A 26,804-nucleotide genomic window follows, 5' to 3' on the forward strand; every position below is an offset into this window, starting at 1 on the left:
CTAAAAATTGTTAAATGTTAAAAAGAAATGAATATATTTAACTTAAAAAAACTCTACGCAAACATTTTCTACATAACTTTTTCGTTTACTCGATATTTACTTAAGCCTACTACCAATTTTCAGAGAAATTTACCACAATTTTCAAAATATTTGATTCACTTAACATGAAATCACTCAGTTCCTAAAATTGTTCTGTGAGTGCCGCGTTGATGTGGTCGCCAAAGATACCGGAGCAACGTTAGAACACAAGGCATTCAAGTTTACTATAGAGTTACATTTTATCAAATATTTTTCGGCACTTACATTTCACATCACGGAAATTTTGCAAAAAACATAAATAAGTTTTTTCGAAATTTGAAACAATTATTTCTCAAACAAAATCTCGAAGAAACAAACATCGTAACTCGGAAACGTAACGATTTGACGCAAGACGAAATGTTTTAGTAATTTTTCTAAAGGACTCGAACAAATAGAAATTAACGTGAAGTGTATTGCAATGTATTTTGTATTGTTGTAAAATAATAGAGAATTAAAAACTACATTTGCAATGAGCATTTTGAATGTCCTAATTAAAGTAATTTAAAAAAAGTATTATACTATTTCTAAATAGTTAGGCAATACAACTCTTAAAAATAGCTACTAATACTAAGTACAGTATAAACTCGACAAAGGCAATCCGTGATGCATCGCATAGGCCGCATCATATTAACCAGCTCTTCAACCAACTTCCCTGGAAAAACCTTCGCTGAGTGTGACATTTTGAGAATGTAATACAAAATTTTATCGCCGGATTAGAATCGAACTCGAAAAAAGTAGAAATAGACAAACTTTTTTAGGGAGAAACAAAATCGTCATTAGATAATTTCGATTATTTTTGTTGACATAAACTATATTGCAATCGGCAATATTTTGGTTAAGGTGTCTATTTCGCTGGTTGTTGTATTTCTATTATTTCTTTAAGAACAGATATATGATGTTATATTGGAGCGTAAGAAAAACATGCCCGCGTTGATATACACATACATATGTATGCATTTCGATTATAAAATTTAATGGGCCACTTGCCTTGATAGGGTTAAATATGTATGCTAAAACAAGAACAGCAACAACAAAAACATATGTATGTATATGCAATTCTGTAACTTTAGTAACACAATTGACGATAGCTTTGCAATTTTTGCATTTTAATTCTGAAGAAGCTGCATGAGACCGGTGGAATAAGCACCCTTTGTGAGCAAAACATCCAGCAAAATAGAAAAACGTTTTTTAAATATCTACATACATACATATGTATGTTTAAAAACGAGATCTCTTTGTTAAAACAATTAAGCTTTCTGTTTCGTTAACGTTAACGCTGAATAAATGCAATTGCCTCAGTTTCTATTAGTTGGGTTTACCGAGTTCTTACTGTATATTTATGAATACAGATTTTCCAACCAGAAACAATATTTTTGTTATTTTCAGTGCATTGTAAATATTATAATTTCGAGTACATTTCGAAACAGAATTCTTTCACTTTTATTCTGTACAGAATTTGTCTACTTTTTATTGCACCTTACTTTTCTGCTATTTTCTTCAAACATATGGCTGTATATAAAACAGAGGGTGTGCATACAAATATACATACATATGTATATAAAATACTACAGTACATAAGTACATGCATATATATATATGCACACATACAGATATTAATCGTTTTTGGCGGCTAAAAACGTACCTACATACATACATACATATATATTTCGTTTTTTTTTCGAAAATTTACTTTCTTAGAAACGCCCACTTTTTGCTTTTTTACAATCATCGGAAATTTCTCTTTCATTTCGTAAAATAGCGAATTACGGAATCTTCCCGAGCATCTCAGTCTCATCACCCACAAGCGAAGAGATGTTGCCCTCAATACGACGCAGTCAAATGTACGTATGTGTGATTGTACACACATACATACTACACATATATATATGTATATATAGTTTATGGCCAACTTTTTTTTGTTTTGCATTTGAAGAATTGGCAATGCGGCATATGAATGTATGTATATACATGTATACAACCCATTCTACCAACAAATGACATATGTACGTATGTATGTATATGTATACATATTTTGAGAATACGCCAAAATTATACATACGCGTGTGTGTACTTATACATGCGAATTTATTTCAGAAATCCAAATTTCTCCCTATGCAAACATGCATGCTAATCATTCGAGAGTTTTGTTGTTGGGTTAATCGCAGGATAGTCGCACAGAGTGATACATGGCACGAGAGTTGCAATGCAAGTGGGATGAATGATTTTGATTTGACGGCTGCGTACGCATTAGTCGAGTTCTCGCCTAATGAATGGCTCTTACCACTGCCATTGACTGGCCTTGGGTGCACATACCTACATTCACACACATGTACATACATACATATGTCCATGCATAAACAGATGAAAGTCATTTGGGTATTGTAAATTTGTTTGAATTTAGAGAAATGCTCGAAATATAGAATGTAGATGCATAATATGTTCGTATGTATTTTATACAAGTATGTATGTATATATGTTGGTATGACTATAAGAAAACAATTTTTCACATTTCCAAAAATGTATAACTATAATTTTCAAGCTAACATTTTAAGTTTAGCAACAATTTTGTAGGTGAATTGAAATTAATAAATGATTTTATTGCACGGAACGATCCGAATTTAGAAGGTTTTTTATATCATAAAGGAGAATATTTAATTTGTATTGATAATTAAAAAAAAGAAAGTGTGTGGTAGTTCACGGAACCCGCACGATTGAAGTGAAACTTCTTTTATCAACAAATCAATAATTTAACTATTATTTCAATATAATGCATGCAGAAGTCATGGAAAGCATGGAATGGAATTTTATTAAACAGAATTATTTATTTATTTTAATATAAAAAGAAATGAATTTATTGTACTCAATTACATTTGGTTCTCGGCATTGTCATTATCATTATTGGATTCGTTTTCCAAAAATGAAACAAGGGCTTTATGGTAACTGAAATACGTAAAAAATGATCTACATTCTAATCTATCAAGGTATCGATGAAATACTGCATCAATGGTAGTTCCGCATCTTGTTGTTGGTACTACAAATTATCACTTATCGTACAACCGGAGGATTCACTGTCACGGTGTTCAACAGTAGCTCTTAATTTTTTACGCTCCAAATACTCACGTTGCCGTTCAGCACCTGTTTTCGGTTTCCGTTTTTGTTGATTTGATGCCATATTTAACAGAAATCAATCAACAAAACAAAATATGTTTGTAAGATTTGCTCAAAACTACACACACACTCTATGACGCGTCTCGCGTTACTAATATAATATTGTGTTTGGGATAACTGTCAACTGTTTCCACCGAAATGCGTTCGCAAAGTGTATGGTCTTTGGTATGGTAAACAGATTTATGATACATTATTTTGCGGCGACAGCACAGCGCGATAGCCCAGCGGCTAGCAATGTGGGCTTCCGATCCGAAATCCTTGGTTCGAATCACAAGAAAATTTTTTTTTTTTTTTTTTTATGCATTTATTTCATTTTGTTTTATGATATGTTTATGAGCAGATTTTTTTCATGGCAGAAATACACTCGGAGGTTTGCCATTGCCTGCCGAGGGGCGACCGCTATTAGAAAAATGTTTTCATTAATTTTGCTTTCACCGAGATTCGAACCAACGACCTCTCTGTGAATTCCGAATGGTGATCACGCACCAACCCACTCGGCTACGGCGGCCGTCAATCAAATGTCATATTTACAAATTACATTCGATAAGAATGCAATAATAAACGACCGCATTACATTCACGACGACACGCCACGCCAGTCTTTTAACAGATGGCGCTGGCATAGCGTGAGTTTTACGTAGTTTAGCGTAGTTTTACTCCTCACAGCGTTTCATCCACGCCACGCTTTTAACAGATGGCGCTGGCGTAGCGTCACATATCGATGAAACGCTATGGTTTTACTCCTCACAGCGTTTCATCCTTCGAGACAAAAGAAGTTTCACTTCAAAAACTAATTTTGTAATACTTAAAACTGTAAGCTATGTTTGAGATCAATGGAAGAAAAACTTTTAAAAAAGGTTGAAATTATGATACTGAAAAAATACATGAAAATGCTTAAATTTTCATTGCACACGCAGTTGAGGGTCGGAAAAAGATATACAGTTTGTCTCATTATTATTTTCACAATTACCATAAAAGTAAATCAGCAAAAAAATGGCTGAAATGTTCTCTATTAATGCAAGGACAGTGCGCAACATCATAAATCACTCAGAAAGCCTTAGAATCCTAGCCGCAGATTTGGAAGACCACCAGGGAATGATAGTGGGCCGCGAAACAGGCTGAAGAGTCCTCTTAAAACTCAAATTTTCATCGAGAAATTCAAGAAAAAAGCCTTTTTACTTTTGCTCTACTCTTTTGCTCAAACTCTCATTTCGCACTCAGTGGAATATTAGGATAATATGTAGCTTCTGCTCAAATATGAACGAGACGTTATCAATAAAACGGTCCGCGGATGACATATGGTAAAAACAAATTTTTTTTTGGTAGGACTGTTATAAGCTAACATGGCAAATTTCAGCGTGATATGTCACATAGTTTGTTTTCTGTGCTACGGTAAACAAGTCAAGCTCGAGTGTGTTCTTCGAATTCTCTTTTATGACTTCAATTGTCTCAAAATGTTTTCCACGGAGCGGCAACTTGAGCTAGGAAAACAGGAAAAAGTCACATGGAGCCATATCAGGCGAATACGGTGCTTGCGGAACGATATTAACATTATTTTTGTTCAAATAATCGCGAACAAGACGTGATGTGTGAGCTGGTGCATTATCGTGAGGCAAGAACCATGACTTGTTGTCCCACAATTCCTTCCTTTTAAGACGAATGTTCTCGCGCAAACGCTTTAAAACGTCTAAATAATATTCAGCGTTAACCGATTTTACGATTTGTGCGATTTTCAAGCACAATTTCCTTTACTTTTCCGATGTTTTTGTCGTTTGCTGATGTTGCTGGACGACGTTCATGAGGCAAGTTTTCAACCGATGTACGGCCCTCTTTGAACGATTTGTACCACTGGAAAACACGTGCACGCGATAGAGCAGAGTCCCCATAGGTTGTCTGCAATATTTTTAAGGCGTCTGAAGCCGAAATTTTGTTGGAATAACAAAATTTCAAACAAATTCTTTGAATTTCCATCGTTAAATTCGAAGAACACACTCGAGCTTGACTTGTTTACAGTAGCACAGAAAACAAACTATGTGACATATCACGCTGAAATTTGCCATGTAAGCTTATAACAGTCCTACCAAAAAACAAAAAATTTATTTTTGCCATATGTCATCCGCGGACCGTTTTATTGATAACGTCTCGTTCATATTCGAGCAGAAGTTATATATTTTTTTTTGTGCTGAGATAAGACTAATGCTATACATATAACCTCGATGGCTTCATCAGAGTTTAAAGAAAACCGCTCACAGCCAAAAAAACAAGAACACTAATCCCACAGTGAAATTCGGAGAGCTAAGTGTATGTGTAAGTGGGAATGGGGTTGTATTTGTAGCAAAAGTGTTGGTGAAATTAAAATTTTTAAAGACAACAAGACAAAAGAAATCTATTTAAATATTTTACGTAACAATTTCAAACGAAGTGTGCAAAAATTTCGACCCACTCTTACTTACATATACATATGTAGCACAAGTCTTCGTTGCTACATAATTCTTCAAAAGTGCTAGATACTCCTGCCCAAAGTCCAGATATCAACCCAATTGAAAATTTATGGTCGCATTTGAAAAAGAAAGTGGCAAAAAGGAGTCCTACAAACAAAACAACATGATACAGTGCATCAAAGAGGAATGGGAAAAAATTCCACAGGAATTGGCCTAATAAAATTAATTTCATCAATGCCCAGGAGGTTACAATCGGTAATAGTTACTGCAGACGGTCACAACAAATAATAACATAAAAATTGGCATGTAAAATGTGAAAAGTATTTTGAGACAGTGCCGAATATAGCATCTATTTTTTAATGGCTTTTTTTCTAAATCACTTTAAATAAATAGTTAATTTTTGGCGAAAAAATAGAATTAGTTTGTTTTGTTATAAAAATAAATAAATAAATACGTATGTTACTTTCGAAATGCACTTCAAAAATTTTTCCTTCTCAAATATTTTCATATGAAAAGATTTATGAGACAAACTGTACGTTCTCAATTCAAACTCAATCGCAATCTAATATAAGAAAATAAAATAATCCATTTTGAAAATAATCCAACCGATCGTTCTTCGGTGCCAAAGGAATTCTAATGTGTATTCTCGCTCCCGAATTTGAGTAAGGAATTCAATATGGAAATAGAACAAGAAAAATGCAACACATCCACAAATTGTATATTTAATAAAATAAAATAAAACGATTTACTTCCAATTAAAGTTTCCGCACAACTACTTTGACGAACTTGTGTACCCCTTTTTAGAGGGTAGAAAATGACACACATTCTGCACATTCCTGGTGCGGGTACAACAGTTTGAGAAAGGAAAATGCTACCCCACGAATATGCTGAGAAAAGAAAACGAAAAATTGTCAGCTATGGCGCAGAGTGGAATAAATGCGGCATTATTGCGAGAAAAGGAAGCCCCTTAAAATAACGCTACTATATTAGTAAGAAATTGCTCTCAGGCAACGTTGGGAGAAATTGCTCTAGGCATGCAAATGTTTGGTTGTAATGAAATAATTAAACGATTCATCATTCATAGACACAGAAGAACATTGGACAACATTCACTGTACTCTGTGTATGAGACAGCTCAAGACGAATTCATAGAAGGTGACTTCGCTAGCGAAAAAACAACATTTACATGTATTTTGTTATTGCAATTTGGAATGCAAACAAAACAATTGCAATGAGAATGTAAACAAAACAAATAAGGCAAAAAAGCAGAGCGCTTTGACATTCAATCCAGTAAATCGCAAGGAAAAAAACAAATCAGCTGCTATAGAAAACTCACCCTCGCCTTGAAAAAGCTAATATGAAGCCTTGTGCATGTTTGTGCGCTTCGGTCGATACACAATGTGGGAGAAGTGCGAGGCGTGACATATCGCACAATTAAAATTATAATTAATTAAGCACTAGCTGTCAGGGCTATCGGCTTTTTAAGGAATAATAACATATTATATTGTATAAAGACAAGCAGTTACAGTGTGCGGCCCGTTCTGCTAACGAACCTCAGCAACAAAATTCACCATTTCCAATTCAGTTTAGATTCCAATTGGTTTTTGAATGGTAAATGTCCTATCTAAGTGTTGGGTTTGTATTGTAGATTTTAAAAATTATTACGAGTACTATAGAAGTAGGGACTCCACGTAAATATATATAATTTTATTAGTATATATGTACATATGACTTAATTCTTAATTAGTAGAGGGTGATTCAAGGTATTTGTAATTTGTTAATTTCATTAAAAATTTTTTTTTTAGTTTTGGTTGTACAGGTTTTGGCCAACGGCAAACGGCACCGAGTTGATCAATGCGCATAAATGATCCAAATATTTCATGAAAATGGTGATTTTGCACCATGAGCGATGAGACACATTTTCATCTAAACGGATATGTTAATATACGCAAAACTGTCTCATTTGGGGTACTGAAAATCCACATTTCATTGAAGAAAAACTACGTACCCACAAGAGGTCACGGTTTGGCGCGGTTTTTGGATTGTGTCTTCGAAAATAATGTCGTGACATAATAACAAACTTTGTATGGCCTAAATTAGATGCCATGGACTTGGAAAATATGTGGTTTCAACAAGACGGTGCCACTTGCCGTCACACAACGCATTAAGCAGCGGCCCTATTGCGAACAAAGATCCCAGAACGCTTTAGCTCACGAAGCAACGCAGTCAAATGACCGCCAAAATCTTGCTGTTTGAGACAATTGGAGTTCTTTCTTAGGTCCTACGTGGAAAAAATTATCTGTGCCGATAAGCCCGAGACTGAAGAACGAAATCATACGCATTATTAATTAAATACAGCCCGAACTATGTCTAAAAGTTATGAAAAATTGTTATATGAAATGCTGACGGTGCTAGGGTTTTTCTTCCATATAAAACAATTCAATAAGGAAGCAAAGGCATGACACCTCAGTGAAGACAAACATTTTTAAAATCGGTCATTTGTCACTTGAAATTTCAATGAGTTATGGAACTGCATACCCAGAAAATTCTAAAAAATTTTAAAAGTTTAAAGTTTTGATGAAATTTTGAAAAATTTTGTACAAAGTTTGAATTCCAACGGGGTGGGTATGGGAAGAAATCGTAGGTGTACAGATTAATAGGGGCTAGGACAAGTATGTATGCATGTACGTATGTGGAGTGCGTTTTGATATTATTTTTCATGTCTCGAAATGCCCCTTGTGAACGTTAGGTCTGTTCATGAAGTAAATAATTTCTAAAAATTGTTACCGATTAGTAAGTTTTGGTGTTTATATAACTAAAAAACTTGCAAAGTACGGGAAAGGGAGAGAGCAAAATGGCATTTCACACTGAGGGGAAGTTGCAAGTTTTTACTGGATACAGTTTTACTTGCAAGAATTTGTAAGTGAGAAAAACAGCTGATCGCAACGTAAAGCACAAATCAAACGTGAATCAAAATTTGCGAATTAAGTTAAAGTTCTATGTTTAAGCAAAAATGATTTAAATAGAGAATGTAAGTAAATAAGTTTTAGATAAAATTTATAAAGTTTATTTGAAATCATATTATATATTAACTAGGAATCGGCCAATGATTTGGAAGTATAGTATGTACTTCTGAACAAAATTAACATAAAAGCTGCCCAATTAATTTTGAAATAAAAATACGAAAATAGAATTTGATTGGACATACTCCCCGTAGAGAAGACGATAATGTTGCAAAAAATGGCTTTTCAATGGAAAAAGTAAGGAAGTCAACGGAAAGTTCGTCCACGTCAAACATGGATGCGCACAATCGCACACGAGAGTCCTTCCACCGTCACCTGAAACCAAATAAGACACATAGCGGCTGACAGAAATCGTTGAAGAACACTTATTTCGGCCCTTTGTTCACCTGATAGCGGAACAATGGTTTTCCTAAATAGTGTTTTATTGACGTGATAACGTCTTATAATTCGATTTAACAGGCTGCACGCACGAAAAAATGTGTCGTTACCTTGCTCATTAGTGTTACCTTGCTCATTGCCGTTACCTTGAATGAACTGCAAGCGAAAGCGCGGAACGAACGACAAAGCAAACAAAGCAAACGAACGGCAACGTTCGACATCTTGCTCTCTCCTACTTAAGTGAGCGTATATGTGTATGTATATGCGCATATGTACATATATAAATTCACGTATTTGTATTTGCATATGCCTTCTTATTGATTTTTATTAATTTGATTTACTTGAAGAATTTAAAATAAAACCAAGTTTGTTAATAATACCTGTTGTTTTAATGTTATTATTATTTTTTGCGTGATAACGTCTTATAATTCTATGTAGCCGGCTGCACGCACCAAAAAATGCGTCGTTATCTTGCTCATGCGTCGTTACCTTGAACAGCATGTTATGTTATATGTTATGTTATGTTATGTTATGTTATGTTATGTTATGTTATGTTATGCTATATTATGTTATGTTATGTTATGTTATGTTATGTTATGTTATGTTATGTTATGTTATGTTATGCTATGTTATGTTATGTTATGTTATGTTATGTTATGCCATGTCATGTCATGTCATGTTATGTTATGTTATGTTATGTTATGTTATGTTATGTTATGCTATGTTATGTTATGTTATGTTATGTTATGTTATGTTATGTTATGTTATGTTATGTTATGTTATGTTATGTTATGTTATGTTATGTTATGTTATGTTATGTTATGTTATGTTATGTTATGTTATGTTATGTTATGTTATGTTATGTTATGTTATGTTATGTTATGTTATGTTATGTTATGTTATGTTATGTTATGTTATGTTATGTTATGTTATGTTATGTTATATTATGTTATGTTATGTTATGTTATGTTATGTTATGTTATGTTATATTATGTTATGTTATGTTATGTTAAAGTATGTTATGTTATGTTAATGTTAACTCATTCTCTATATCCATACAAAATATCTATCAAACAAATAAAATTAAAATTTTCTTTTAAAAAATGCAACCATTCAATCAGTATTTTCTTATGACGTTATCACGTTAAACTATCGTCCGTAAACCGACTTTACAGACAACCTCTTTTTTTTTAATTGAGAATGTCATCTACAAGTATAATTTATCAAGGAATAAAAAAAACATTTCTGAACCACAGCCTCCAGTAACCGTTGAAGGTATCATTTATATTTTATGCTTACACTCACTACAGTCACTCATAGGTTATTTGATACAGATACGATTTTTTTGTAAACTGTTTTATATATCAAAATATTTTGCGAAGATGGAAGAACATAGCATGAAGATATTTTATTTATTTTGTTTTTTTTATTTTTATATTATTTAAATAAAAAAAATATTTTGTTTTACTTCATTTCTTAACATAAAATACAAGAAAGTGTCCACTCATTTCCTTGTAATGAATAAAAAAACAAAAAATGCAGAGAATTCTCTATATGTGTACTCGTACATGCATGCATAAATGGAAGCAAGGAAAATAAGAAGAAAGCTGCGATTGCCACAACATTACAATTGCTAATGGAACGTTTTTCATCTGACAGCGATGATGAAATGAACAAATTATTGTGGACAAAATAAATTATGAGATGCTAAGCTCGTTATTTTGCTCTTTATTTACTATTTTTATTGTTTTTTATTTAATACGAGGCAGCTCAACTGAAAGTATTTTTACTTTTTGTGATTTTTCGCGCCAACAACTCAAACAGCTGTTCGTAAAACTTGCAAATTGTTACTGGTCTGCGTCATATACTTTTTTGAAATTTTTCTCTTTCAGAGAGAGTTCTCGGTTATTGGCAAGTTACTGGATAATTTTTAGATGAACAAATCTGTTATTAGAAAACTTGTCTCATCATTTACTGCTTCATGCCAACAGTAAGCGTGGAACCTATGTATGACGAACTCAATAGAAGGCACGCGCAAATATTATTGGCTACGGCAGCCAGGTCAAAAGAGACTTATGTACATATAAAAGTTCGGATGTTTTAGAAACTCATTTAAATAAGAAATAAATAAATTCATAAAAGAATTTAAATTTGTTTAGACAAATAAAATTTTAATACACTTTTGCATTCTTTTATACGCGATTTTATAAACACACAAAAAAACATATACGCAATTTTATATCTACCTTATTATTACCCGTTATTACGAGTGTGCTACTCCATATGTATGTACATACCTACATACATATGTACGTATGTATATCTTTTTATTCACTTCTTTTACTCACTGTCAAATATTTCGGTTCATATTCATATCAAGAGCACTCCCAAGCGCAAATACATATGTGCGAATGTGTATTTATTGATTTTTCATACTGCCGCTTCCACTTCTATGTACATACATACATATAGACACAAATACTATGCATGTTCTTAAGTATGCATGGGTGTAAATAGGCGCGTTCGCTTAACGCAGACATTTTTGCTCGTTCTTTTAACTCTTCAGTGCCAAGAAAATAATTCGTTGATTATATTATGTTACCTGCTTATGAAAAGCAGCGAAATATTATTGCAGATTATGTAATATTTGGGATTTTTTCGTTTCAGTTTAGATATTTCCCCTAACAAAATATTTCGTGACCATTGGATATTATAAAGATAAAACTGATGGGTATAACAGGTGTCAAAGGGGTGATGTGGTGGAGATTTGGCATATGAAAGTGTAGCAAATAGTTCAAGTTAATATTGAGTGCAGTGACGAGACACAGAGGCGCCAACAAACCAGCCGCAGGAGTTAGATGCAGTAACTAAGGTGCATACATACATTTGTACATATGTACATATGTATGTACGAGTATGCACAAATCTAGAAGTACAAGGAAGCGGTTTTAACTAGAGCAGGGGCGTTAAGCAGTGGTTGATTTCATGAACACATTAATGCAAACCATAGGAGATGATAATATCCAATATGTGCGCTCACAGCTGGGTGTCTAAATTGCGCAAATTGAAGATTTTCATTTATTAATGTTTAAAAATAATAAACAAAGGGTTCTGATGTTTGTATTAAAACGTCACGCGTACTTTTCACAATATGCAGAATGAAAGAAATGTTTTTATATGCACAGTAGGTCAGTGTTAAAAAATTGATCTACACACGCACACCTCTGCTATAAAAGTACATATCGACTATGTAGATAAAATATGTATAATCTACAGCAGAACATCATCACCATCGACCCCATAACTTTAGTTTCACATTCGCGCCCGTAATTGCAACCATTGCACCATCTGCCAGACTTTCGTTGCATAAGCCAACAAGAATTTTTTTTTAGTTTTTTATTTTATGCAAATGTTGAATTGAAAAATTGGATATCCCTTAAAAACAATACTAAAATCACACGTGTGCATGCAATATGCCTGTCTATCAAGAGGCCAATGAACGAAATTACAGAAACAACTTACATTGGACGTGAAAACATTGTGTCAGCGTTCTTCTAAATTGGTTGTCTCCTCTTGATATTTAAATACAATATGTGGCAAGTCAACTCAGTGCTAAGCTACGCAATATCCGGTGGCAGAATGCGTTTTTCTTATATTTTTCTTCAAATGCAATTTCGTTTCACTTCGTCCCGTATGGAATAATCCGCAAATGTTAGTTTTTGATAGACCTAGGATAAAAAATTTCCCAAGTACTACTCGAAATTTTCCGGTAGCCGCGAACGGAACTACCAACAAACTACCAAACCGAACGACAGTCAAAAAAAGACTAGGAAATATTCTCTTATTGGAAACTATCTACAACGCGAAACTCACCGTGCGCGAAATTTAAATATTCACCGTGACCTTCAGGTGTGGTGAGCACAAATCAGCTGATTGCATTTGTTTTCTTGGAAAGCCTTACATGGGAAATATTTCAAAACTGAGAAATGGAAATTGTCTTCGTTCCAATCATAATGCCATATGTACAGTGTTGATTTTTACAATGATGCTTGTCTTGTAAAATAACAGAAGTCCTTATGCATTTCAATACAGTTAATTTAATATTATCTAAAATCAATTTAGCGCAACTCTAAAAACCAAGTATAAAAAACAGTGTGGCATTTTGTATAGAACTCCCAGTACGTCACTAGTTCGAGTTTATTGCCACAAATTTGACAATTGGCCTGTATCCTATAGCATGTTTTCAACGTTAATTCTATTCCAATTTTTAATTTATAAAAGCGATGAAATATATATCTTAGCTTTAATTAAAAATTACCTAAGCATGCAAATAAATCCGTTGTGGACATTATTTATGTGCAGGAACTATTAATAAGGATTAGAAATAGTTCGTCGTGAAAACTACGAAGCATAACTTTAGTATACGAAATATATGGATGGCATCCAAAGGTTAAATAAGAAAATATATTAAATATACTTTTCTAAAATTTCATAAATATTTACCTTTTTTCCACTATTTTCATCAAACTTCCTATTTGTGCAAAACAGCTGGTTTGCAGGTTAGCTGTTTGAGACTTTATCCATTTTTATCCAGAGAAATAGTTGCGGCTATTTCGAGCACGAGAAAGAAGAATCACACGACCAAAATACGTTTAAAATTACGCTTCCGCATAAGGTTTTGGGAAGGATCTAATGGCTACACACTTTCGAATGTAGGTACAATCATGATATTTGAATAATAAGCAAGATCATGGTTTTTCTAGTGGAGAACATCAATTCGTGACTTTGTGAAGATTGTTGGCAAATAAGCCAAAAAAATGGAAAGTTTGTGTTATATATCTACTTGTGATCAGCGAATATATCTTGCCTCTTTTTCAAGAAAGTAACAATTCGAAGAATCAAAATGTCAAACTTTCAATAATTATTTTGAATTGATGATGTATCAATCCTTGCCAAGAAGGAATTTAAATATATTTAACACATTTTAGGATATATTTTCAATTTAAAGTGTTATGTTGCTTATATAAAAATAATAATGTTGTTTATAAATAATGGTGGTGATTTATTAATTTTTTGCAAGCGTATAATTAGCGCAGAATGGCAGAAATGCACCGCTTTAAAAAGTGTTTTTCCAGAACCAATTCGGTTGCTGCGACTTCTCATAAACATAATTGTATATTTTTTTGCATTTATTTGATACTAAGCATATTTTCTTGTTGCAAAAGGAGTTTCGCACAGCGAAAGGCTTAGTGTAATAATAGTGTAATTAATTAAAAACAAATCTTTTCTTTCAATGGGATAAAGTTTTTGAGTGGACTGTGCTTTCCAGCTTAACTACAATAAGTTCAATCGTTTAGGGTAAAACTACATTTACAATGTAACCTTAAACTAGCACTGAGAAACTGGACCTTTTAATTTTTAAATGCCATAAAGTTAGAACTAACTATTATTTCTGCCTACCTAAAATGAACTTATAGAATATTTTGGAAAACAAATTTTGAAACTTGTAATGATAAATGTGATAATGATACGGTTATCAAATTTTTCTCCGTCGTCTTCCGATAGTTACTAGATTTTTTTAAAGAAGCAATATCATACGTTTTATTACGTTCGGCATCTGTTTGAATAGATGTGATGAATGTAACCCTAAAACTTTGTAAAGACATAAGCGTTTGAACGTTTTGAAAGAAAATTTTACTTTTTGAGTAAGTGAAACAATAAACTTGACTTAATTGCTAGTATACCGCACAAATGTAATCCTCTTTTCCAGTTTAAATAGGTATGGACCATTTTTAAAACAGGCAAGAATATATTGCCAATTTTATAAAATATTCAAATGGATAAGTTAATTTGATAATTATTTAAGTCCAGTTAGTCACGCGAGTTAAGGAATTTAAAGTAATGAATTATGATTATACACCACTTCTAGATTCTCATTTGTGTCTAATTATTGAAAGCCTGTAAAGGTTTTTCTTTTCTACTAAGATTAAATATAATAAGGGCTAGTTTCGAGTTCGGTTTCGAGTTTTGTTTTCTAATCTTCTAACATGCTGTACTTACCGCGTTATTATTGCCAAAAACATAAATAATCAAAACCAAAAACATGTTTTCACGTAAAATCTAATAATTGTTACATATTGCGATCGTACATAATTTGAAACATTAATATTATAGTAAGTGTTATTTGAAGGCTGTGCAGAGATTTGAAAACAATGTTGGCAGTGGATACATAACTTTGCATGGAAGTGTTTTCTACACGCAAATTTTTTCCTTCAAAGTCGTATAGAGCGCGAAAGCCAGTTTTATCGAACCGATCATTTGAATAGAATGAGATGCGGAAAAAGCGTCCATCAGAGCGTACCTCAAATTTATCTCGCTTACCACAGTGTTTACCATACTTGCGGTCTGTGCTCATAAAGTTTGAGAACTCCACATAGTCACTGGCTGTCAAATGCTCACAGCTAAAGTAAAAATATATCACTTAATATTTGACTCATAGATTATGCAAAATTAAGAAAAACTCACGTGCCAATACCCTCAACATCAAAGAAAGTAAACCGTATAATGACCCTCTCATCAGGCTCGCCATAGAAGTAGTAATGGCAAATGAGATTTTGTGGATAGAAACCGGGGAAATTCGGCGAACCGAACCAGCCTGATTTCCGAACTGTGCTGTTATATGTAAAGGTACAATTGTCATCAATTTGTTGACCTGTTGATATTCCAAAATCTGAAAATAAAAATTACGTTTTATATTCGCCAATGAGAGATTTTCGGGCAAAGGCTATTTGCTGATCTTAATGGGCTTTTATAATAATTTTGAAATCAAAGATTTTATACGAAATTATATCGAACATACCAAGTGAGTTCATAACCCTTGGATATCATACTAACGTACTTCTCAAAAATTTGTATTCCGCTTTAAAACCATAGTAATTGATTTTTGAACCAGTCGGAGGATAGCGCCCAACAAATTGTAATAACATCTTCGGCCCATTCGACATAATTGGCTTTGGTAGAAATGCTCCGCAATATGTTTCAACAGGCTCATATTTCCCTCGTACTTCATTTAACAGCTGCAACGCATCATTCGGCTTACATTCCGTTGAGTTTTTGTGTTCTGCTGGTATATGGAAATCTAAAAATTTTACCTAGAATAACAAAAATACATTTAAAACCTTATTTTAAGAAATTTAACAGTTTCACATACTTGCACTCTTTCGTCGGCGCCGCCGTAAAACTCAAATCGGCACTGTACTTTAGACGCCGACAGCACTGGAATGATGTTGACATTGGGAACAGTTGGAAACAGCTGAGCAGTATCGAAGCGGCCTGATTTGTTTACACGCGAATCAAACGTCAACTTGCAATTTTCTGTGGTGAAAAATTAGAAATGCCTGTAATTTATTTTGTTTTAATGTAGTTTAATGTTAAATATTGTATGTTTGATTCGTTTGTATAAAAGAATTTTCACATCAACACAAGTAAGTCGTCTCTTCGCCACGAAAATGAATAAAAATCAGGACAACAGGCTGGAGACGTTTCGACGTGTTTGTGATGAAATTGCCGAAGAGCGAAGCTACAACAACAAAGCGCAATTGTTGAAAGATTTCTTTCATAAAGGTTCTGACCGGAAAGGGTTTAAGGGCGATGTGTTGCTCTGGGTACAAATGTTAATACCTGGTGCAAATCATCGGGTCTACAATCTACAAAATAAACAAATGCTCAAGTTGTTCTCACGAATATTCGCTTCCGATCTGCTCGATATGCAGCGGGAACTGGAACAAGGTTTGTAAACATAATTTGTTGAGGTGCATTTGAATTAATTATAATGCGAGCGGTGATTTAAGATGGCGACGTTTCGGAAACATTGCGCAAATATTTCGAGTCTTCACAAAAGCTGAAACCTGCAAAAGAAAGCACGCTTTATCTTCAAGAAGTTGATGAGTTCCTGATAAAATTGGAAGAGCGTACGAAGGAGGACGAACAAACTGACCTGCTTCGGCAGTTGTGTCAGCAAGCGACCGCCTTAGACCTGCGAATGGTGCGTTGAAGTTTTAATCTTGTTTCTCGTTTGCAGACATTTTTTTTTTAATTTTTATATTGATTACTTAATAGGTGATACGTCTTATAAAGCAAGATTTACGTATAAATGCGGGAGCACGTCATATACTCGATGCACTCGGACCACTTGCTTACCCGGCCTATCAATCGTCGCGTGACTTGGTAGCAGTTGTAAAACAATTTACGGGCACAGCAAAGCAAAAGGAAGCGGCAGTATCACCTCTAAAATTAGGAAAAGTAAATGTAGTTAAATAGCATGCAATATATTTTAAGTAAATATATTTCGCACTTAGATTACTGGTAAAATTAGCCTAGTTCAAGTAATGACACCGATTTCACCGATGCTAGCTAATGCATGCAAATCGGTTGAGGATGCGTTCAAGAAATGTCCAAGCGGTTTGTACACTGAAATAAAATATGATGGAGAGCGTGTACAGATACACAAGCGTGCCAATGAGTTCAAGTAAGTATGATAATAGACGAAGTTGTGCTAATAAATCTAGTTTTTCGTTTTAGGTTTTTCAGCCGTAATCTGAAACCGGTTATGAATCATAAAATAAAACGCTTCCACGAACTCATTCCAAAGGTAAATTTCACAACATTATTCTTGATTTTAAAAGAATTAAAAAGTTCATTGCTGTTGTAGCAGCATAAACACTCCCCATACATATACGGGAAATACTGCTCAAGTGACAGTCTTGGCCGGATATATAGTAAATCCGGGTCGTTCCGGTAACGTAGAACCGACTGCCGGGGGACGAATTATGGCAATTAAGACGGTCGTTGTTGTTGTTGTAGCATAAACATTCCCCGTGCATATACGACGAATGCTGCTAAAGTGACAGTCCTTGGCTGGATATAAATTCGGGCCGTTCCGGTTACGTAGAATCGACTGTCGTCGGAACGAATTAAGACGGTTGTTGTTGTTGTGGATGTAGCAGCTTACTAAGATTTATATAGATTTTTCGACTCTAGACTCTGGAACAAGAGTTGACAAAAAAATTACCAGCTTTTCAATATGTAGACCTGTGGCTATAGCCAGAGCTAGAATCAATTTAAAATATTAAATATTTTATTTATAAGGAACATTTGAAAATCGGTTAATGTATTCTTGAAATATCGTGCCAATCATTTTGGAAAATCATGTTTTGAAATGGAACGGCTTCGGTAGATAGTTTCAGTATAAATGGTGCACTCGAGTGCGTCTGCCAGCAAATTTATACCTGCTACATCTTAAGGAATCGCGATTTCAAAATACTTTCTAAACGCATATTTTGTAGATGTTAAAAAAGAGAAGAAAAGAAACACTAAAAGGTTTGGCCGAGCTCCTTCTTTTTTGGCGTGCGTCTTGATGTTGTTTCACAAATGGAGGAACAACTTACAGTTTCAAGCTGATTAAGAAGAAGAAGTACACTCTAGGGTTTGCCATTGCCTCCCGAAAGACGAGCGCTATTAGAAACAACTTTTGCTTCATTTTTGGTGTTTCACCGAGATTCGAACCTACGTTCTTCTCTGAATACCGAATGGGAGCCCCACACCAATCCATTCGGCTACGGCGGCGGCCCAGAAATATATTATATTATTATTACTATATATATATATTACTAGCATTTCCCAGTGGGCTTCGCACCACCATACATAAAATGTTTTTTTTATATCGCAAGAAATTTTTCATATTAAGTTTTCTTTATAGAACTCGTAAAATGTTTAAACAGTTGAATTAGTTGATTTTTTTCATTCAACATACTTTCTAAAGATGTCACAATAGCCTTTTCTGTACTTTTTTAAAATTTGATTGTGGTGGTCACCTATATACAGGTAAGGGGAAAGAGCCGATAAAAACTTGTAATTAAACTTTGATTCTTTAATTTCCATTTCAATTTTTTACGCTAAATAAATTATGCTAAAATAAATAAAGTTAAAAATGTTTTTCCAGTTCCTTGAATGCTCCAGTTTTTATTATATTTTCGTCCAAAATTAATATTAACATAAAACACTTACAACCACAACAGTACAACAGAAACGCTCATAAGCGGCTGTGTATTTGTTGTTGTTTTTCCCATACAGGCATTTCGTATGATAGGAAACCATTACTCACATAAAATGTCATAACTCAGGAACGGCTGCACCGATTTCAATCAAACTTCACACAAACCACCTCCTCAAAGATAGAAAAGAACTCTAAAATTTTTGTGTCAATCGGTTCGGCGGTTCTTGAGTTATAAGATTACCAAGGAAATATAACTTCTTTTTATATATATAGATTACTGTAGTATACCTATATCACACTAGGTGGCCGATTCTTCAAGTTTTAGGTTATGTTCATTTCAAAATTAAAAAAAAAATTGCTTTAATTCTCAGTTTAGCAACATCTTAATATATAATAATAGTTGGTATATGTATGGTATCCTAAAAATTATACCTAAATATATTTTGTGCAGTTAAACAGAAAACCAAATTCTGAGCTTCTCATTAAACTAAGAATAATATGTCTCAATTTAAGGCATTTCCAGGAGCCGGGGATATGATTTTGGACTCGGAAATCATATTGGTCGATACAGTAACTGGAAACCTGCTACCATTCGGCACCCTGGGGGCGAATAAAAAGAAAGAATTTGCACATGCCGAAGTGTGTATTTTCACTTTTGACTGCCTGTTGTTTAAGGGAGAGGATCTTACAAATATGTACGTAATTGGCTAAAGGAAATGAAATGTTTAAAATGATCTCTTTTCAGGCCTTTTCATAAACGTCGAAAAATATTGGAGGAAAATATAAACCCCATCAAATCTTGTGTGGAACTTTCAGAAAGTCAATTTCTGAAAACAAAAAATGAATTATCTCTTATGACCGCCAAGGTAATACCTCAGTGCCTGCGCAGCAATCAATTATTTTAAGTGAACTATGTATGCTTGTTTCCAAGGTTTTGAAGGCGAATCTCGAGGGTGTGGTGCTGAAGAATCCCAACGGCACTTACCAACCTGGCAAGCGTGGTTGGCTGAAAGTAAAAAAAGACTATCTTTTTGGCGGCAAAATGGCAGACACTGCGGATTTGGTTGTGTTGGGCGCTTGGTTTGGTTCTGGCAAGAAAGGAGGTGTGCTGAGCATATTCCTGATGGGCTGCTATGACAATAGTGATAGGCTCTGGAAGACTGTAACGAAAGTTCATTCAGGTTTAGATGATGCCGAAAACGAAAAAGTACATGAAGAGCTTATGCAGCTAATGGACCGAGCAGATCCGAATAGGTTGCCTTCATGGCTGCTATGCAAGAGATCTTTGGTGCCTGATTACATTGCAAAAGTGCCCAGTAAAATGCCTGTATGGGAAATAACAGGCGCTGAGTTTACCAAATCGGAAGCTCACACAGCAGCGGGAATTTCCATTCGATTTCCACGTATAACGAGGCTTCGTACAGATAAATCGGCGGATCATGCTAATGATCTAAAATATCTGCAAAAACTTTACGAAGCTTCCAAAAATGATGTGAATGTTGATTTATTATTATCCAATTGCGGCGATGAAGAGGGAGTGGCAAATATTAAGATTGAGGAAATTGAATCCAAAATAAATCTCTCGCCAACGAAAAAAATCAAAACCGAAAATACTGACGATGTTATGCCAGGAAGTAGCACTGGAAAAAGGAAAAACGGTGAGATGGATACGGACTTAGGCAAAAGTAGTAAGAAGAGAAAAACTCAAAGTCCGAAAACGAAAGAGGAAAAAGCGCAGATCAAAGTGAAGGTGGAGAGAACTCAAACCAAATTAGATTTTAGTTCCCATGTCAAGAAGGAGAACAAATTGTATGATTTTATAAAAACTGAGGATGTTAGGAAAAAAAATTCGGAAGCTGATGAATCCAGTGAAATTGAACTCAAAAAAAGTGGCATATTTAAAAACCTAGTAGCGCATTTTGATGACGAAATAAAAGACGAGAAACTTAAACGATTATTTGTCGATAATGGTGGTATAGTGGCGAGCAACACCAAGGAAGCGAGCATAGCATTCTATGCAAAGACAAAAGTGAACAGAGATCTGAGCGAAATAAGGCAAGCAACTTTTTGTCTCTTTTATTAACCATCAATGAAATTATTTGAACTATTTTAATTACTTGCAGGAAGTGCTACAAAAGTAGCGCACGGCATTTGAGCATTGACTGGATTTACGATTCAATACGGGAAGGAAAATGTAGTGAATATCCAATCTACGCAGTTGTGCTGCGATAAGATCATAAAGTAGTCTAAGCCCAAAATTAAGTCACATTGTTAAATTTCACTATTATCTTTTACATAGTTGCTATTTTTTCTAATTAAAATTTTAATTTCACAAACATTTGTATATGTTGCCAAACTCGGCGTTGTTATCACACCAACAATGATAAACAATCAATGGTCTCTGTTCATATTTCCGATAAATATATGTAAATTTATACATCTTATTAAATAAAATCTTGATTTTTAAAAAATACGACCCGATTGAAATTGTAAAAAGTTCCTCCACTGCTGGGGATAAACACAATACTAATTACACTGTCCAACAGTAGTGACTCAACATGAATATGAAAAACGATGTCTCCCAGACCAACTTTGTCGAATACAGCATTAGTCCGAGGGTCCGATTTTTTTCAAAAGCGGTTAAAGTTTTAACATTTTGGTCGGAAATGTAATTAATTTATCGAAAATATTATGTATCGGGTGTTTTTTTATAAAACAAATATGGTTGGAGCGAATTTTTTTTATAATCGGGTAGTTAGTTGCATTGCATTTATTTTTCGAATGTGATATCCGGCATAAGCCTGGCGTGGATACGAGCTACATGGTCCATTCGATCAGTCCAACTTTGACCACTTTTTCCAATAAATCTGGTCGTATGACGTCAATGGTGGCTTGAATATTGCAATAAATTTTAAGAGCGTTATATGACAACAACAACAACAAGTTGCGCCGTCTTCTTGTAACGTTCATCACAATAGCGGCTCCTTCCGATGATGCCGCCAGGTCTATATGAACTTTTTTGTTTTTCGAAGCAAATTTCCATAACTTGCCAAACTTTTCTGAGCAGAAATCTCAGCACAATTTGCTATTGTCAAACCATAGTTATCGATACCAATAGTTCTCATGCAGCAAAAAAAAAAACTATATACATATAAAGCGACTTCAAAAAAAATTTCTGTCCTTACACTTGTAAAATCGAATTCAACGAAGAAGTTTTTATGGTAAACTTTAACCCTCTAACTCTTGCTTAAGGGGACAGATATCTGTAAACAGCCATATTTTCCCAGATTTTCATTAAAATTATTTAAAATGAAGAAGTCATTATATTTTTTTAAAAATTGGCATACAGTTTATTATTTATAAATAATATAAATTTTTTTTTTTTAATCATTTAAAATGGGGGATGTACACTCAATTCTTCTAGGAAGGTCGCAGCGGGGCATGGTAGCATCGGCGTCGGTGACCTGAATACAAAAAACCAAACATTTTTTTGTTTATTAATGTTATAATTTCTATATGAATTAAACAAAAATGAGAAAAAAGTCGCGGAATAAAATGCTTAAAAAAAAAACATTTGGGGCGAATTTTCCTACTATTTTTGTTTCGAAAAATTTTTTTTCACATAGAAGTAAAATCATACAAAAACGTGTGCAAAATTTTAGGGAGATCGGTCAATAATCGAAAAATATAGTTTTGAGAATAATGCGTCTAAAGTTTGAATACATGAAAATTCCTCTCCCAGCGCTCGAACGCAAACGATCTTATATTATAGAAAATACTTAAATTTACGTTATAAATTTTTTTTGACATATTCTTAAAGGATTATTTTAATATTTTATGAAAAAGAAAATTTCCGAAATTTTACATGTATCTGCCCCCTTAACCCTTTCGCTCCGACTCTTGCAGGGGATTTGCTCAAAATTTATTTTTGAGTTTTTGGATACCCATTGGTACTTTATGTGCATAGAAACTAGATGAAGCTTGTAACTTATGTAGATAACGGTATTTTGAAGTGGGACATATGTGTCCCTACAGTATTGAAAAATGGGATATATTTGTCCCAACAGGGTACAAACTACACCTAGAAAGTAGAAACATTTTTTTGGTAATAACATATGATTTGTACTTTCATTTATTTTATGAATGTGATGAAGCGAAACATTGTATACAGAATGGCAAATTACAAGCCCGGCAAATAATTTTTATTCTTTTCTCGACTTTTCGATTGGCGCATGCTACGCACCGACGTCTTTTATACTGCTCTATGAGTAAATGATCCCCCACATTTGTCATTGATTTGTACCTATTCGATGATCTTCCAGACCGACGGGATCGTTTATATACGGTAGATTCCTTTCCTTTTTCAATTAGCGAATCAGCCATCTCGACCAGCACTGGTAAGAAGGCAGGTTTCTTCCTATTCAGCTCCGAATATATAATCCAAGTGTTTACAGCAGCCATCATCATGCCACGATAAAATACTTTTTTCCACCATTTATTTGATTTTCTGTTTATATCATACAATCCCGACATTTGATCTGCCAAGTCCACACCGCCCATTATTGCGCGGTACGTCTTTACGATGTCAGGGCATGGAAACTCTGCCTCAGTTCCATCTTTCATTTTGCGTCTAATAGTGCTCATTTCAGAGTGTGGCAGTTGCTGAGCAGCATTACCTCTTTGAAGTCCTGCCACTTTACCGCTATGGTACCTGCAATCAAGAAAGTTACTTAAAAAATTAATTAAAGGGTTTTAGTTTGACTTCGTACCCGCCGAATTAACTTTGAAAATAGCTTCGCCTCGCTGCAATTTTTCTGGTATTTTCGGAACATTCTTCCGGTTGGATATGAATGTTCCCAAAGCTGGATATTGTATGTTGTTAATAAGATTAACAGTGGTGAAAAAACGATCAAAGCAAAGTGTCACGTCAGGGTTAGAAATCGTTGCTGTAAGATCATTCACAACTCGTTCGCCGAGTGTCCTTTCAAGGACAGATTCTTCTTTCCACAATAGATACTCATGTCATAGGTGTCTCCAGTCAAAGAATCGCAGCGAAGCCACATTTTGATGCCCCGTTTCACTGGCTTGAGTGGCATATATTGCTTGGGCAATGTATATACAAAGATATGCTTCTTGGAAACAATTTGCGAAAAATTTCGTAGGGGGTTGAGTGGCGCCCAATATTTACTGCAATTTTGCATTCGCGGTGGTTACTAACCGATTTTCTTGAAACAAACGACTCATTCGGTGTGCTCCAAATAACCGTGCCTGAGGCTTCCTCACCTCGTGCAGGTTGATCGTATATGCCACCATTCTCGTCACTCAATCCGGTCTCCTCTGAATCGCTGGAAGAATCGTCATTGCCAGTGGTTTTATCTAACTCAGGACTATAAATATCATCACTTTCGTCACTAAAATCAGTTCCTAATTCCATGGATTCATCATCATCTTCTTAAAGTAATGCACTAATTTGATCGCGATTTAATTTCGACATTTTTGCTGTCTACGAAGTTGCAAAAATAAAAAAATTAGCTGTGTGATACATTATGTACAACGTACTGCTGGGATATATATGTCCCTATATAAAGCCCTGCTGGGACACATGCATCCCAAAATTAATTTTCGCTGAATATTTTTCACAAAACTCTTATTAAAATATATATTTGCACTTACCAGTAAATGGGCAATATTTTTCTTTAGAAAAATTAACACTTCTTATAAAAATACGTATTATTTCACCAAAATTACGCGTAAATTTGATGCAATATTAGCGACTGCTCTCAAACAACTGATCAAAACTAAACACGATTGAAACAGTGTGGAATGCGGATAACGGTAAATTGAAGGTATTGTTCGCAGCTATTGATTAGGACATTTTGGTTGAGTTTCCTATGAAAATTGCAAGTTTCAGGGTGAAGTGAAAATGCTGTGGGATATCAGTGTCCCAGCAGTAGCGAAAGGGTTAAATGGGTATTTTTGACCCGTTCTTAAAACAACTATATTATAATGAAAGTGCATTAGAAAGTTATTGGGTTAGAACGTTCCACGGAAATTGTATGCAGACAATTGTACGGGGGGGTCAACGAAGATAAGAACCTCGCACGGATTAAGATAAGTGCGCAAGAGAGATTATTTCAAGCTATTGTTTACACATTTAGCATAGACACATTACGAACAGCTGCAATTACGAGTATTAGGGCGGATCGATTTGTATGGAACGCAATTTTTAAAACCTCCGTAATTCTGCGCTTTTGGCGAATTTTATATTTTGTACATCAAAAATTCACTACATCACCTCTGTACCCCACTTTTAGGTCTTTCTTTTAGTAGATTTTTAACCAGACAACATTAGCAACTTACACAAACACTTTTGAAAAAATGCCACTCATACGCCAAATCGAATACATTAAAACTTAAAAAACAAGAAATAGTGTAAACAACTGTTCTCCTACCTCACACCCACCTAAAAAAATTCTTGTTACTTTTGTTAAAATTATTTGCGTTAAAACTATTGTATAAGTATAACAATCACACTGATTCGGAAGTAGGCCTTTCCATAGTCCAACCATGCCTATTTTCGGAATATAACTCCAATACCAGCAAGAAGACTCATTATTAAAAATATACAAAGAGTATCAATTTATTCGAATTAAGAGACTGGAACGTTGCATCTGCAAAGAAGGTAGACGGCACAGTTGACTGACCACGCCCATTTTCTTAAATTTTTTCAATCTCAATGCAAAAGAATCTATGTTAAATCTCAACCATATCAGATAATTCCTTCTATTTTTTCAGCACTTTATAACAGGTGTTTTTGTAAGAGCTCGAGAACTCAAAGTAATAATACAAAACAGAAATATTGTTGGAATACATTTTTATTACTATAATCTGGTAGATAATTTCATGGCATTTATTTTTTAAATAGAATATCTGGCATATGTCCACCGCGGCTACGACTTCCATGGTCCATTCGATCAGGCTAGTTTTTGACTACTTTTTCCAATAATTCTGAATGATAAATCTAAATTAGCCCAATCAGCAAAAATTCCTCGCAAAACGAGGGTGAATTGTTGCACGAGCTGTATTTCATATTACGTAAAACTTTCCACGTAGTCGAAAGACAAAGGCCAACAAGTTGGGAATGACGACGCAACGTTTTCTTTAACACTTCGCGCTACATCAGCAATATTCCCTTCTGTACGCACATTTCTTTGTCTTGCTGATGGTTTTGAATAGAGCAGCACGAGCTGATTGCACACTAAGCGGATTATGTTGGCCGTAAAATGGACCCAGTGCTCTATGAACTTCGCGAACAAATTTATTTATTTTTAAATTAATTTCCCACAAACTTAGAAGCCTTGTTCTGGCGTTAAACAATTCATAACTTGCCAAACGTTACTGAATAGAAGTGTCAACACAGTTCTCAGCTCTCAAATCAAAGTTATTAATATCGATAGCTCTCATGCAGCTAAAATAACATCCGATACTAAGCCCGTCCACTGTGCGGCGAGGGAAAGTCTGTAAGAAACAAAGTGTTGCAAGTTCTAACTACGAGGATAATGGGGATAACATATGCCTACAATAGGCATTATTTACCCTTTTTTGGGTGTTTGTCCAAGCTCTTCCTCCTATTTGTGGCGTGCGTCTTGTTGTTGTTCCACAAA

At 34.4% G+C, this 26,804-nt stretch overlaps 3 protein-coding genes across 4 annotated transcripts in view; 1 reads left to right on the forward strand and 2 right to left on the reverse strand.

Annotated features, from left to right (window-relative positions):
• The window catches only part of LOC129235712 (NADP-dependent malic enzyme), a 56,574-nt gene extending 43,652 nt beyond the window's left edge, over positions 1-12,922 (reverse strand). Inside the window, exon 1 of one of the 2 annotated variants that reach the window (XR_008581599.1) lies at positions 12,609-12,922. Coding sequence is in view for 1 of the 2 variants with exons in the window: in XM_054869707.1 (XP_054725682.1) it covers positions 12,609-12,625 (17 nt within the window). In the remaining variant the exon portion in view is untranslated. The remainder of the gene's footprint in view (positions 1-12,608) is intronic. The other variant, XM_054869707.1, reaches the window with a different exon arrangement.
• Positions 12,923-15,216: 2,294 nt separating this feature from the next.
• Positions 15,217-16,379, reverse strand: LOC129236642 (suppressor of lurcher protein 1). The gene is made up of 4 exons (XM_054870926.1): positions 16,293-16,379; positions 15,985-16,237; positions 15,612-15,798; positions 15,217-15,547 (listed from the first exon to the last, which is right to left on the reverse strand). Exons 1-4 carry the CDS (start codon positions 16,377-16,379, stop codon positions 15,217-15,219), a joined length of 858 nt encoding a protein of 285 aa, XP_054726901.1.
• Positions 16,380-16,413: 34 nt separating this feature from the next.
• Positions 16,414-21,434, forward strand: LOC129235713 (DNA ligase 3). The gene is made up of 9 exons (XM_054869708.1): positions 16,414-16,874; positions 16,937-17,130; positions 17,205-17,387; positions 17,444-17,613; positions 17,667-17,736; positions 19,654-19,835; positions 19,886-20,006; positions 20,072-21,195; positions 21,264-21,434. The coding sequence occupies exons 1-9, from the start codon at positions 16,514-16,516 to the stop codon at positions 21,370-21,372; spliced, it is 2,514 nt and encodes an 837-aa protein (XP_054725683.1). The 5' UTR covers positions 16,414-16,513; the 3' UTR covers positions 21,373-21,434.
• The last annotated feature ends 5,370 nt before the right edge of the window (positions 21,435-26,804 follow it).

Source organism: Anastrepha obliqua, chromosome 1 (assembly GCF_027943255.1).
Source record: "Anastrepha obliqua isolate idAnaObli1 chromosome 1, idAnaObli1_1.0, whole genome shotgun sequence".
In the NCBI taxonomy this organism is placed as follows: domain Eukaryota; kingdom Metazoa; phylum Arthropoda; class Insecta; order Diptera; family Tephritidae; genus Anastrepha; species Anastrepha obliqua.

What these genes read in the sequence shown, in the direction of transcription:
- LOC129235713 (XM_054869708.1), top strand. Translation starts at nt 16,514, where the DNA reads ATGTTAAATATTGTATGTTTGATTCGTTTGTATAAAAGAATTTTCACA. An exon ending in CCGCCTTAGACCTGCGAATG is followed by an intron (nt 17,131 to 17,204) that starts GTGCGTTGAAGT and finishes ATTACTTAATAG; the next exon opens with GTGATACGTCTTATAAAGCA. An exon ending in GGAGAGGATCTTACAAATAT is followed by an intron (nt 19,836 to 19,885) that starts GTACGTAATTGG and finishes ATCTCTTTTCAG; the next exon opens with GCCTTTTCATAAACGTCGAA.
- LOC129236642 (XM_054870926.1), bottom strand. Translation starts at nt 16,379, where the DNA reads ATGTCAACATCATTCCAGTGCTGTCGGCGTCTAAAGTACAGTGCCGAT. An exon ending in GGAATACAAATTTTTGAGAA is followed by an intron (nt 15,799 to 15,984) that starts GTACGTTAGTAT and finishes GAATATCAACAG; the next exon opens with GTCAACAAATTGATGACAAT. An exon ending in GATGTTGAGGGTATTGGCAC is followed by an intron (nt 15,548 to 15,611) that starts GTGAGTTTTTCT and finishes TTTTTACTTTAG; the next exon opens with CTGTGAGCATTTGACAGCCA.